Source organism: Rattus norvegicus, chromosome 1 (assembly GCF_021556685.1).
Source record: "Rattus norvegicus strain SHRSP/BbbUtx chromosome 1, alternate assembly SHRSP_T2T, whole genome shotgun sequence".
Lineage (NCBI taxonomy): Eukaryota > Metazoa > Chordata > Mammalia > Rodentia > Muridae > Rattus > Rattus norvegicus.
In genome coordinates this window covers 89,981,670-89,994,324 of record NC_141534.1, presented here as the reverse complement: position 1 = coordinate 89,994,324, position 12,655 = coordinate 89,981,670, and the positions used below count along the sequence as shown (strand labels likewise).

Below are 12,655 nucleotides of genomic sequence, written 5' to 3'. Positions count from 1 at the left end.
GGTATGTATGTATGTGTATGTATGTAGATATGTGCATGTGCGTGTATTGTGTATGTGTGTGTATATATGTGTATATGGGTGTGCATGTATGTATATGTGTATTGTGTGCATGTATGTGTGTGAATGTATGTGTGTATGTATGTGTGTATGTGTGTGTGAATGTATGTGTGTATATGTGTGTATGTGTATGTATATGTATGTATGTGTGAATGTATATACATGTGTATGTCTATATATGTGTGTATTATGTGTATGTGTGTGAATGTACATATGTGCATATGTTTGTGTATATGTGTATTTGTATGTATGTGTGTTATGTGTATGTGAGAGAGAGATACTGACACAAGGGAAGCTTTTTACTGATCTACATTTGTTTTGATTTTGTTGTTTTGTTTTTCCATGCAGGGTTTCTCTGTAAACCAGGCTGGCCTCGAACTCCCAAAGCTCCACCTGCCTCTGGCTTCTGCGTGCTGGGACTAAAGGTGTGCGCTCCCACATAGAGCCCTGTTGTTTTAAACACAGGGTCTTACTTAGTCCATGCCCTTGAACTCCCTCCCTCTGATCCAGCTCTTTGAATAATAAATACAGGCAGGTACTCAGCATCTAGCTACCTCCTGTTTTCTCCGCTATGAATGGGGATCGGTCCTTGGTCACAAAAGGAGTTATTTTAAGCAAGTGTGGTAGCTTATGCCTGTGGCAGTGGTTTGCTGCTGCGGCTGCTGCGGCTGCTGTGTGATGCTTATCAACCTGATACAAGTTAAAGTCATCTGGGAAGAACGGACCTCAGCTGAGAAAAAGCCTCCATCAGATTGGCCTGCAAGCAAGTCTGTAGGGGAATGTTCTTGATTGACGATTGGTGTGGGAGGGCTCAGCCCACTGTGGGTGATGCTTTCCCTGGACAAGTGGTCTGAGGCTGTGTAAGAAAGTCGGCTGATTCAAACCATGGGGACTGAGCCGCAAGCAGCGCTCCTCCATGGCCTCTGCTTCCGTCCTGTATCCAGGCTCCTGCCCAGACTTCCCTCGGTGGATATGTAGCCAAATAAACCTTTTCCTTCCCAAGTTGCTTTGGGTCATGGTTGGATGAATGGGCGAGTGGATAGATAGATGGGTAGGTGGGCGGGTGGGTGGGTGGAAAGGATGGATGCTGGGGTGGATTGGGGCTGGTCCTGGGCAGGGTTCAGGGAGGGAAGCTCACCCAGGCTCCATCCTCACCTGAGGCAGGATGTGCTGCGTGTGATGTACCCAGTTGGCCATGGAGTCCACGAGCTCCAACACGGGGATGCCCTCAAAGTCAGGGTTCTCCTCGAACGAGTCGCGCCCCGCGCCGCCCTCCTCCTCTTCATCGCCCTCCTCCTCGCCGAACTGGTAGAAGCCCAGCGGGCTGATGTGCGTGGCGGCGGAGATGCGCGCAATTTGTGCGCGCAGATAGTTGGCCTCGTTGCCGGGGAAGGGCGGGTAGCTGATGACCGGAGTGTCCAGGAAGCCGGTGAAGAACTTTTTGATCTTGCGCGCGCACACGATCTGCGCGGGCGTCACGTGCGGCAGGCGCGTCCACGGACGGCCCGGCTCGTTGCACACGAAGTACAGGTATTTGTTGGCGCCGCTGCGGCTCTCCTCCTTGGGGATGACTGGCGGCGGCTTCCACTGCGGCTTGGGCACGGCGTCCACTACCTTCTCCTCATCCTCCTCGCCCTCCTCCTCACCGTGCGTCTCCAAGACCTCGCCTCCCTCCATCATCTCCTCCACCTCCTCCTCCTCTCCCTCCTCCTCGCCCTCGCGGAACTCCACCTCGGCCACCAGGTAGCTGCGGCTCAGGCCCAGGATCTTGCCCCAGAAGCGGCATGAGTGGATGGGCTGCTGCTCCACCAGCTGCCTCAGGGCCAGGAAGATTCGGAAGCTTTCATCCGAGCTCAGCCCCACCCCCGCCTGCTCGAAGTAGAAAGCTGTCTCCATGATGTTGGGCACGGGGCTGTCAGTCTGCAACAGGAATGGAGAAATGGTTAGAAGGACGGCTGAAGGCTTCCTAGCCTCATCCCCCTGCGACCCGCTCGGGTCCTGAGAATGGAACTGCGCCATCAGCAAGACCTGAGCCATTCTCCCAGCTTGACTCCGCCACCAGAATCAACAGACTTGGGCGACTTAAGCCACCAGTTTGGGAATGTCCTGGGGAGAGTGTCACTTGATGGAAAAAAGGAAGGAAGGAAGGAAGGAAGGAAGGAAGGAAGGAAGGAAGGAAGGAAGGAAGGAACCACGCCAGGAGAGAATCCTTTTCTCTTTAATTTGACTGAAATGAAGCATGTGAAGCCTGCAGCCACAGTAGCTCTTTGAGTACCAACAGGCAACAATACATGGGCGGCCATGCTCTGCATCCTAATAGTAATGGAGAGACAGTAGAACTAGCCCATAGGGGCATAGCTGGATTGCCCTACTACCCTGGCCTTCTTGTTCTACTGGACAAAAATGCCACTGTTGCCAGGCATGGTAGCTCATGCCTTTAAAAGGCAAAGGCTGATGGATCTCTGAGTTCGAAGCCAGCCTGGTCTACATAGCAAGTTCCATTCAGCCAGGGCTACATATCATCATTCCTTTTGACTGTGCCCATGAACTCAAAGTCCAGTGGAGAATGGGGGGTGAAGGGGGCAGAAAAGTAATGTGGAGACAAGAATCCTGGGGGGGGGGTGCAGGGGGAACAGAAGTAGGCAAGAATGTAAGTATGCAACTGTGCCCTGTGACCTCTGCTCTGTGACCTTTGCAGGTTACTCACCAAGGTTCATGCCTTCCTCTGGGGATTGCCCACTCTTTGCTCTGCAGTGGGCCGAGGGCCATGAAGCTCAACACTCTTCAATCCAGCAAGACTGAAACAGCCCGAGTTGGACTGAGCTAAGCACAGAACTGTCATAGCCACTGAGAAACAAGCTGTTCTGGACCTCGGGATGCTTTCTAGCCATCTTTGGAGTCTCTGCCTCTGTGTGTGTGTGTGTGTGTGTGTGTGTGTGTGTGTGTGTGTGTGTGTGTGTGTGTGTGTGCGCGCGCGCGCGCGCACTCGAGCGCACGTGTGTGTCCCACTTTCTGGTCCTCTTTTTATTCACTTCTTCCTATGCAGTTAGAATTGACATTAAGAATAGCTACTTCACACTAAATATTAGGCTTTCAGTATCTAATGTATCTAGTGCAGGTTATCTATTGCCAAAACCAAGAAAAAAAAAAACTAGAAAATTAACTATGTCCTCTTTCGTGCCTGTGTCCACTACTTGCATTCAGCCTCCCTGCATCTCTAGAGCCAGCCCTCCTGTTCTCCTCCTCCTGTTATACTGTACCCACACACAGAAGCTTTACCTACATAGTGGCTGCCAGCCACATCCGAGGGCAAGCATGTGGTGTGTCTGAGATTGTGGCCTCACAATATCCTATATCCCAAGTCCCTGCAAACTCCTTAACCTCATTTTCTTCAGGGCCAAATAACATTCCTAGTATTCTATCTCTCTCTCTCTCTCTCTCTCTCTCTCTCTCTCTCTCTCTCTCTCACACACACACACACACACACTTTTTATCATCCATTCATATCTGGGAGGTCAAAACTACGTTGATTCCAATTCTGTGGTGAATAAAGCAGCAACCGACAGGGCGGGCTCTATGCAAACATCTCTTCGGTGGCAGCGGTGAATGGAGAGCTCTTAGGTAGAAGAAGCCCAGGAGGGAAGTGGCTCAATCCTGTGGTCATTCTGCTTTTAATATTTGAGAAATCCTCAAGCTGATTTTCACAGTGGCCATATTAATTCTTAGCCCAACCAACAGTAAAGGGCTCCTTTCCACACCCCCTCCAACTTTTGTCAGATTTGTTGGTGAGAGCCATTCTGGTGGGGGTGGATGTGGTACCACAGTAGTTTTAACCGGCGTCTCCCTATGGCTCGGGGCTATGGAACACTGTAGGACAGCAGCTGGCCGTTTGTCTTTCCCCTTTTGAAAACTGCCCATTGAGCTCACTTGCCCACGTGTTGAGTGGCAGTTTCTTGCAGTCCTGTCATCAGCCCTGGCTCTGAAGCATAGCTGCTAAGGTTTTCTCCTATGCTGTGGGCTGTGCTGACTGAGTCCTTTGCTGTGCAGAAATCCTTTTTTCAATTGTTGATAACTCCTAGGCAGTTGGTGTTCTGTTTTAAAAGTTATTGCTCACATACAGTCTCTCTCTCTCTCTCTCTCTCTCTCTCTCTCTCTCTCTCTCTCTCTCTCTCATATATATATATATTGAGCTGGGGACCGAACCCAGGGCCTTGCGCTTGCTAGGCAAGCGCTCTACCACTGAGCTAAATCCCCAACCCCCTCTCATATAATTTTTCATTTTATTTAGTTAAGCTAGTTTCTGAGACAGGGTTTCTCTGTGTAGCCCTGGGTGTTCTGGAACTTGCTCTGTAGACCAGTAGACCAGGCTAGCCTCTAACTCAGAGATCTGCCTGCTTTTGCCTCCCAATGGCTGGAATCAAAGGTGTGCACCCCCACCTCCACCACCGCCTGGCTTTTGTTTCTGGTGGTAAGTTAAAGTCCTCAATCCGTTTTGGGTTGGTTCTTGTACAATGGGAATGCGAATCTAATTTCATTCTTACGCAGGCAGAACCATTTTGGCAGAGCCCACTTATTGACTGGGCTTTTGTTCAAATTACATTTTTTGCTTCCTTTGACAAAAATTAAGTGACTATCACTTTGCGATCCCATTTCCAGGTCTTCAATTGTATTCCATTGTTTGGTCTGTCTTTTTATGCCAATGCTAGGCTGACCTTGTCACCATAGTGCTGCAGTGTGACTTGAAACATTTTCATACAATGTATTTGATCATATTCTTTCCCCTCCCCCAACTCTTCCTGGCCCTTCCACTCTCCCTAGTCACCTAACCTCATGTTCTTTCTCATCCTCAGTGTACTGTAAGTGCAGCCATGGTAACCTCTCTGGCAGAGCACTTACTCCTTGAGGCTGTGTTGGCTGTTGGTGGTGTTTTATGCTTCTACATGAATTCTTTAGGTTTGCTCGATTTTTCTCTGTGTGGCCCTGGCCGCCCTGGAAGTCACTCTGTAGACCAGGCTGGCCTAGAACTCTGCCTCCTGAGTGCTGTGGCTAAAGGCAGTTGCCACCATGGCCCAGCTGTCTCTTCTTTCCTCTTTCTTTGTTTCTTTCTTTTTTTGTTTGTTTGTTTCTTTGTTTCTTTCTTTCTACCTGTTAATTTTTGTATCCTGAAACTTTAACTTTACTGTGTTTATTAGGTCCAAGAATTTTCTAGTCGACTCAATAGGGACTTCTAAATAAAGGCTCATGCCATCTACAAAGAGACATTTTTTTTTTCTTTTTTCTTTTTTTTCGGAGCTGGGGACCGAACCCAGGGCCTTGCGCTCGCTAGGCAAGCGCTCTACCGCTGAGCTAAATCCCCAACCCCTACAAAGAGACATTTTGACTTCATCCTTTTCTTTCTTTCTAAGAGCATCTCTCTCTCTCTCTCTCTCTCTCTCTCTCTCTCTCTCTCAAAGATTTATTTATTATATAGAAGTACAATGTAGCTGTCTTCAGACACACCACAAGAGGACATCAGACCTCATTACAGATGGCTGTGAGCCACCATGTGGTTCTTGGGATTTGAACTCAGGACCTCTGGAAGAGCAGTCAGTGCTCTTAACCGCTGAGCCATCTCTCCAGCCCTGTGCTTCTCTTTTAATGAAACAAATCTGACAGATGTACAGTCAGGTTCACGAGCATGGAAAAACAAACAGAAGGACAGAGTTCCAACAACAGAAGCTAACCCAAGACCAGGTTGGACTTGCCGCCAGGGGTTTTCTCCTGGATGGTGCTGGGGCCCAAGCCACTGGTCTGGGCACAGGAGCAGCAGGCACCTGCTCTCTTCCATCTATGCCAGGTTGCCTTGGAAGTCTGTGTCCACATTTTCATGCGTATCACCTTCTCCCTTGAGGTCTAAGAAATCTCCAGAGCTTGTTTCAGAAGTTACTTCTCTGTGTTCCAGGCGACTCCGAATCTTCCCTGCCACCACTAGACTTGGCACCTACGGATTTGGCCCAAGATGGGGGGGGGTGAGGTTCTTTAGATGTCCTGTTAGAAGCCATCTTGTCCTTCCTCACAGGCTGTTCTGTTGGCTCATCAAAGCCTAATGAAAAATTGGACCCACCAGCTGCAGGCCCTAAACCCCGGGAGCTCTTCCCGCTATTAAGGTTCACACCCTTGAAGGTTGTGGTAGTGGTCCTGGCCCAAAGGGATGAGGTAGGCTGACCCTGAAAACGTTGGCACAGAGGACTCCACAAGCTCAAACAGCCGGCTTCTACGAGCTTTTGCCGGACTTCTTTTCTATTTAAATCCCAGCCATTCGATTTGACCAACGAAGACTCAGGAGCCCAATGCTGGGGTGAGTCTGCTCGTTCAGAGGGGCATAGAAAGCACCCAGCCAACCTTCCTACTCTCCTGATGCCCCAGAAGAAAAAGGCTTTTTCTCCTTCCTTCTTTCTCCAAGCCGTCTGAAATACCTTTCAACTCAGTGGCCGCACTTTCTGTTCACCTGTGTTCACCCGTACATTGGTGGCTTGCTCCACATCGTGACCTAGACCACCTCGCTGACTCTTTTTTTAAGCCCTTGCCATTCTGGGATGGAGCCCACTTGGGCGCTGCATGAGTTCATGAATTCGGTTTGCAATCATTTTGCTAAGAACGTTTGTGTCTCTGCTCATCAAAGATGTGTGCTAGGACTGAGCCACACCACAAGTATTTGTTTCAACAGAAAGCTCTTGTGGTAAAGGTTGTGCTAGGGCTGAGGCACTCCACAGCAAGGAATAGATTTTTCCAGTTCACAGTCTCAGGGTACACAATGTGACTGTATGTCCTGCAAGACCCCTATGCCTTTCTCTTGTCTAATTGCCACAGCTGTGGCTTGGAGCAGTCTACTGACTAGGAGAGAGCATTCTTTATCAGTCCTGGGTTTAGAGACCTGCTCTCAGTTTGCCTCCGTTTAATACAATGTTGCCTGTAGGTTTGCTGAGGGAAAGAAGCCCTCTGTTATTCTGAGGTCTGTTCAGTAAGGTCTCCAGAACTTTTTATCACCAAGGCAAACTTTGTCAAATGCCTTTTCTGAGTCAACCAAAATAAACTATGTGCGGTTTCTGTAACCAGAGTGTTGATGGCATATCACATCTATTGATCTGCAAGTATCAGACAGATCCTGCCACTCTGGGATACAGTCCACTTGGTCACAATGAATGGTCTTCATGTGTTTATGATTTCAGTTTGCAAACATTTTCTGAAGAATGTTGGCATCGGGCTGGAGAGATGGCTCAGGGGTTAAGAGCACTGACTGCTCTTCCAGGGGTTCTGAGTTCAATTCCCAGCAACCACATGGTGGCTCACAACCATCTATAACAGATTCTGGTGTATCTGAAGACAGCTACAATGTACTCATATATACTAAATAAATAAAATATTTAAAGAAAAAGAAATGCTAAAATCATTTTTTTTAAATGTTGGCACCTATGTTCATCAAAGAAACCAGTCTGTAGTTTTCTTCTTTTTGTAGGGTGTTTTACCCAGTTTTTGGTGTCAACATTGGCTTCATACAATGAGTTTGGGAGTGTTCTTTCTTTTTCCATTTTATGGAACAGGTTAAGAAGAACTGGTGTGAAGTCTTCCTGGGAGAGTTGATAGAATTCAGCTACCCGGCCCCCAGAGAGCATATTCTGGTGTAGATGTTATTTCAACACAGGTTGGTCTGACACTTAGAGGCCACATGAACATGTTTTATTCTATGATGAGCCTTGACTTGCTGGCGTAAAAAAAAAATCTCACTTCTTTCTCTCGTCCTGTTTCTGCTGTTAGGAAAGGCCTACCTACCATTTGTGACCATGCTGTTTGTTGTGAGACAAGGTCTCTTGGACCCATGGTACCCTTAAGCTCGGCTACATAGCCCAAGGCTGGACTTGAACTTACAACCTTCCCTCTCCATGTTCTAAGTGCTTGGCTCGCAGGTGCGTGCTACCACTGCCAGTGAGCATGGTGCTGGTGGTTGATGTCAGCCCTTAATGCATCCTAGCTAAGCACCGAGCTATGTCCCCAGTGCTGGGAATCAAACTCACAGCCCTTTGCATATTGGGCAGTCTTTCTGCCACTGAGCCACGCCCCAGCCCCTCACTGGGGGATTCTAGGCAGGGGCTCTACCACTGAGCCACGCCCCCAGCCCCTCACAATGGGATGATAGACAATGCTTTACCATTGGGCTCTACCCTCAGATTGGATTTTTAGGGTACAGGGGTGTTATATGAGATTTCCTAGCTGGGTGGTGGTGGCTTGAGGCCAGCGTCGTCTATAAAGTAAATTCTAGGACAGCCAGGGCTACACAGAGAAACTGTTTTATGTGTCTGAGTGTTTGGCCTATACCATGTCCATGTATCATATGTGTGACTGATGCTCTTGGAGCTCGGAGATCTCCTGGAATCCTCCCGTCTAATTTTTTCCTAAAAATGGGGTCTTATGTATCCCAAGTTGTTTGACCAGATGTTTGTGAGCTGCTGTGACTCTAGCACCAGGTTAGACCAGCTGCTGTGACTCTAGCACCAGGTTAGACCTTTAAAAAGCCTACAGTTAGTTGTTCCCGTGAAGATCAGAGGACACCTTTTGGAAGTTTGCTCTCTCCTTCCACCATATGGGTGCGTCCTGGAGACTTAGGTTGTCACATTTGGTGGCAAAAATCTTCACCTACTGAGTCATCTTACCAACTTATTTCACCCAATTAAAAAAAATAATTTATTTTCGTGTTATGCCCATTGGTGTTTTGCCTGCATGTTAAGTCTATGTGAGGGTGTTGGATCTTGGATTTACAGACAGTTATGAATGGTATCATGTGCTTGCTGGGAATTGAACCCAGGTCCTCAGGAAGAGTAGCCAGTGTTCCTAACCACTGAGCCATCTCTCCAGCCCTCCCCCAATTTTTTTAAATTATTATTATTATTAAGATAATATTTCGGGGTTGGGGATTTAGCTCAGTGGTAGAGCGCTTGCCTACCAAGCGCAAGGCCCTGGGTTCGGTCCCCAGCTCCGAAAAATAGAAAAGAAAAAAAAAAAAGATAATATTTCACTGTGAGCCCTGGAAGGTCTGAAACCCATCTGTGTAGCCCACATTAGCCTCAACTCACAACTCTCTTCCCTCAGCAATACTGGGCTTTTCCACCTTAAAACAATCCCCCCCCAAAAAAACCCAAAAAACAAAAACAAAACCCCAAACCCCAAAATTCAAATCAGGGACTCAAAGATCCCAGACTGGTTGACCCGGAGCTCACTATGTAGCTGCATTTCTGCCCCTTCTAGGGAGCTGGCATCGCAGGTGCCCACCACCAAACCCAGTTTATGCGGTGCTGGGGATGGAACCCAGGGCCTTGTGCACCCTGGGCAAGCCCTCTCTCTATCCACTGAACCATGCTCCCAGCCCCTCCCCCAACTTGTATGCATCAGCCAGTTCAGGAACAAAAGACTGAGGACTTAAGATACTCCAAGGATGGTAGAATGTTCTTGGATGCTGGGTGGAAGCGTTCTTAGCAGGCTTTAACTCGGGAAACTGAGGCAGGAGAGGAAGGAATGGATTCTGAGGTGAGAGACTCTGGGAAAAGCAGCAGGAAATGTTTGTGAAGGGAGGGACGATCCATCAGGATTCTGGTGAGATGAGAGACCATGCGTCTTCACATGGCAGTCAGGGGCAGCTTCTACAGGGCATGGGGGCAGCTTCTACAGGGCATGGGGGCAGCTTCTACAGGGCACAAGTGCCTGTCCTTTGCTCCTAAACCTTATGATGCCCCAGAAACTGCTGTTCACACCTCAGCACCTGCTTCGGCGCACCGGCTGGCCCCTACCCCGACCCCCAGTCTTGCCTCCCATCTGTCCACTCACTCACCACCTCCTCTTCCATTTCCTGTTCACCTTCTCCTCCACCCCTGATAAACAGAGCCTTTTGCTTTTCGGCCATCTCGTAGGTGGGCTGCATCTCGGGGTCGTCCCGCAGCGTGTCCAGCTTGGGGTGGAACCATTCCCACTGCGTGGTGCGGTTCAGAGACTCCAGGATGGACAAGGGGTCCTCGGGCCGCTGGTTCAGGATCTTGGTCAGCAGGTTCACCAGATGCTCATACCTGCCTCCCAGGGGACACCACTCACTCAGTGCACCCAGCCTGCTATTCTGTGCCTGTCCCTTTTTCTACTGCTAGGGACACACAGGTGGGGACAGAAAATGTCCCTGCTCTGGTGCAAGTGACATTCTGATAGACACAGATGGCCACACATGGCCAGGATGGGGAACTAAGCCGTCACTCCCTTCCTTCTCTGTAACAGGGTCTCACTATGGAGCCCAGGTCCACCTTGAACAACTCTGACTTTATGACTCCTATTTAATACTGTCGGAGTGGCCACAGCCAATGGATAAGGTGAGGGAAGGAAAGTGGGGAAAGGTATTAAGGTAGAGGCAGCAACATTGTTGAGGCTCCCAGATCCTAGGGTGGGGGTGTGCCTGGTAGACTGGGAGAGATGGAGGGTTGGTGTCACTAGAAATGAGAAAGGGAGGATGGAGGATGGACAGCACAGAGTATTAGTCCCAATGGCTTCTACACACTTGATCCAGGCACCAAAGTGAGTGTTTGAGAGCACTGTTGAATTCTTACAGCCATTGCACACGTGCAAACACACAGACACACAGACACACACACACCTCCAGATGAGGGAACTAATGCTTAGGAAACCTGTGGTCATGGTTCAACACCCTTTTAACCAGGCTGGTCCCACTGCAAAGCATTTACATGAGGCATCCAAACCACTCTGTGAAAGGTCTCAAGTGTAAGGAGATGAGGCTAGGAAATGGGACTGGCTGGGTAGCTCCATACTTAAGGGGCTTGTCTAGGGGTTGGGGATTTAGCTCAGTGGTAGAGCACTTGCCTAGCAAGCGCAAGGCCCTGGGTTCGGTCCCCAGCTCCGAAAAAAAGAAAAAAAAGGGGGGCTTGTCTAGCTTGCAGGATGCCCAAGGTTCAAGTTCTGAGGTGTCACTGTACAGTAAATGATACAAGTATGTATCTTAGAGGGAGAAGAGCACAGGCCGTCCTCCCTGCAGAGGACCTGGGGGATCAGTGCCATCTTCTAACCTCTGAAGGCACTGCAAGCCTGTGGTGCACTGACAACCGTGTAGGCAAAAGACTCTGAAAAGTTTTAAAGCATCTTTAAAAGGCCAAAAAGACAGCTCTGTGGTTAAGAGTACACGTGGCTCTTGCAGGAAACCAAAGCCAGCTGCCAGCATCTGCCTCTGACTCCAGATCCAGAAGAAACGTCTTATGGCAGTGTGCTTACACATACTACATACATACACACACATATACACACATGTATACACATACATACACAGACACACACGTACACATACACTCATACACAGACACACACGTACACATACACTCAGACACACATGTACACATACACTCATACACACACACACACTATTCCAGGTCCCTCCCTTGCCTGGCCACCTGTCCTTCTCATTGACCGCACCACACCTGACATCCATATTTCATTCTCTGTAACACACAGAATGGAAGCAGTGGACAGTGCTGTTTGCAGTTCATTGACTCTGACAAGTAGGGGTCCTGGGAACCGGAGGCCTTGTTCTAGAATACTGGTTCCACCCCTTCTTAGCTGTGTGATAATAACCCAGCCTTCCGGTTCAGTGTCCTGCAGAAACGGGCTTAGTAGCTGGGACTAGATGTTAGGGTGGGGTGTGCTGGCACTGCATCTGCCCCTGTTGCGGTCTTCCTCAACTCTCCGCTAGGCTAGACATCCAGAGACCCCCACACCTGAGGGAGGCAGCCTTGGCTAGAGCCCTTCCCAGTCTGCTGCCCACCTCCTCCACCCTCCACCTCCTCTCACAGGCTGAGGTTGCAGCTCAGGCTGGTCTGCAGCAGGTAGGCCTTGGCGTTCTGTACTGCCAGCTCACGAGGCTCGGGGTCAGGCACCTCTCCAACAAAGGGCATGAAGCCCAGATCAGAGGGCCCTAAGTGGAGGGTGGGGTCATCTCTCATGTAGGGTCCATGCTGTGTGGCCTGGCTGAATGTGTCATCCTCTCTTGAGTAGAGGTTGAACTGGTCCAGGACTCCGGAGGCCGAGTCTTGGTAGTTAGACTCCAGTTGTTCTAAGAGGCTCTGGCCCTCCGGGAACTGCTGCAACATCCCGCTATCATCCAGGTAATGCTGTTGTGAGAACTCCATGGGAAGGCCTGACGGGTAGCCTAAGGTCACGTCTAAGTCGGTGCCTTCCTCATCCTGAATATCCGGGGGCAGGCTGGGCCTCTGTGGCCACTGAGGCAGGCCAGTTGCCTGCAGGTCCTGACTGCCCTGACTGATCCGACTGCCCCGCTGCTGCGGTCGCTGCACCCCATCCTCCGGGATGGACAACAGAGGCTGCGAGTACTCACGACTCCGTGCCCTTTCTGAGTTTTGGGAAGCCCTCCGGGTTTGGGAGGGGTCAGGGTTGGGCGGTGGATCCCCCATGCCTCAGAAAAGTGTGTGGGCCTGCAGGAGGAAGGCTAGCAAGTGCTGCCCTAGCCTGGACCCTGCCTGCCGTTATGTTATCAGCGCGGGGCTCCCGCAAGGTGAGCAGGGTG

General features: G+C 49.8%; 1 protein-coding gene, 1 long non-coding RNA gene, 1 other non-coding gene and 1 pseudogene across 5 annotated transcripts in view; 2 read left to right on the top strand and 2 right to left on the bottom strand.

Annotated features, from left to right (window-relative positions):
- Positions 1 to 1,059, top strand: part of LOC108349062 (uncharacterized) — a 10,451-nt gene extending 9,392 nt beyond the window's left edge. The window contains exon 3 of the long non-coding RNA XR_015649816.1: positions 406 to 1,059. This is a non-coding gene — a long non-coding RNA (uncharacterized LOC108349062). The remainder of the gene's footprint in view (positions 1 to 405) is intronic.
- The window catches only part of Rsph6a (radial spoke head 6 homolog A), a 19,687-nt gene extending 7,032 nt beyond the window's left edge, over positions 1 to 12,655 (bottom strand). For 2 of the 3 annotated variants that reach the window (NM_001415788.1, NM_001024748.2), the window contains 3 exon segments: positions 1,213 to 1,977; positions 9,917 to 10,148; positions 11,923 to 12,616. In NM_001415788.1, the coding sequence (NP_001402717.1) occupies positions 1,213 to 1,977; positions 9,917 to 10,148; positions 11,923 to 12,542 (1,617 nt within the window). In that variant the 5' untranslated portion in view covers positions 12,543 to 12,616. 3 annotated transcript variants of the gene reach the window in all.
- Positions 5,776 to 6,580, bottom strand: LOC134485280 (jupiter microtubule associated homolog 1-like; annotated as a pseudogene).
- Positions 8,992 to 9,072, top strand: Trnag-acc6 (transfer RNA glycine (anticodon ACC) 6). The gene has a single exon. It is a non-coding gene; the product is annotated as a tRNA-Gly (tRNA).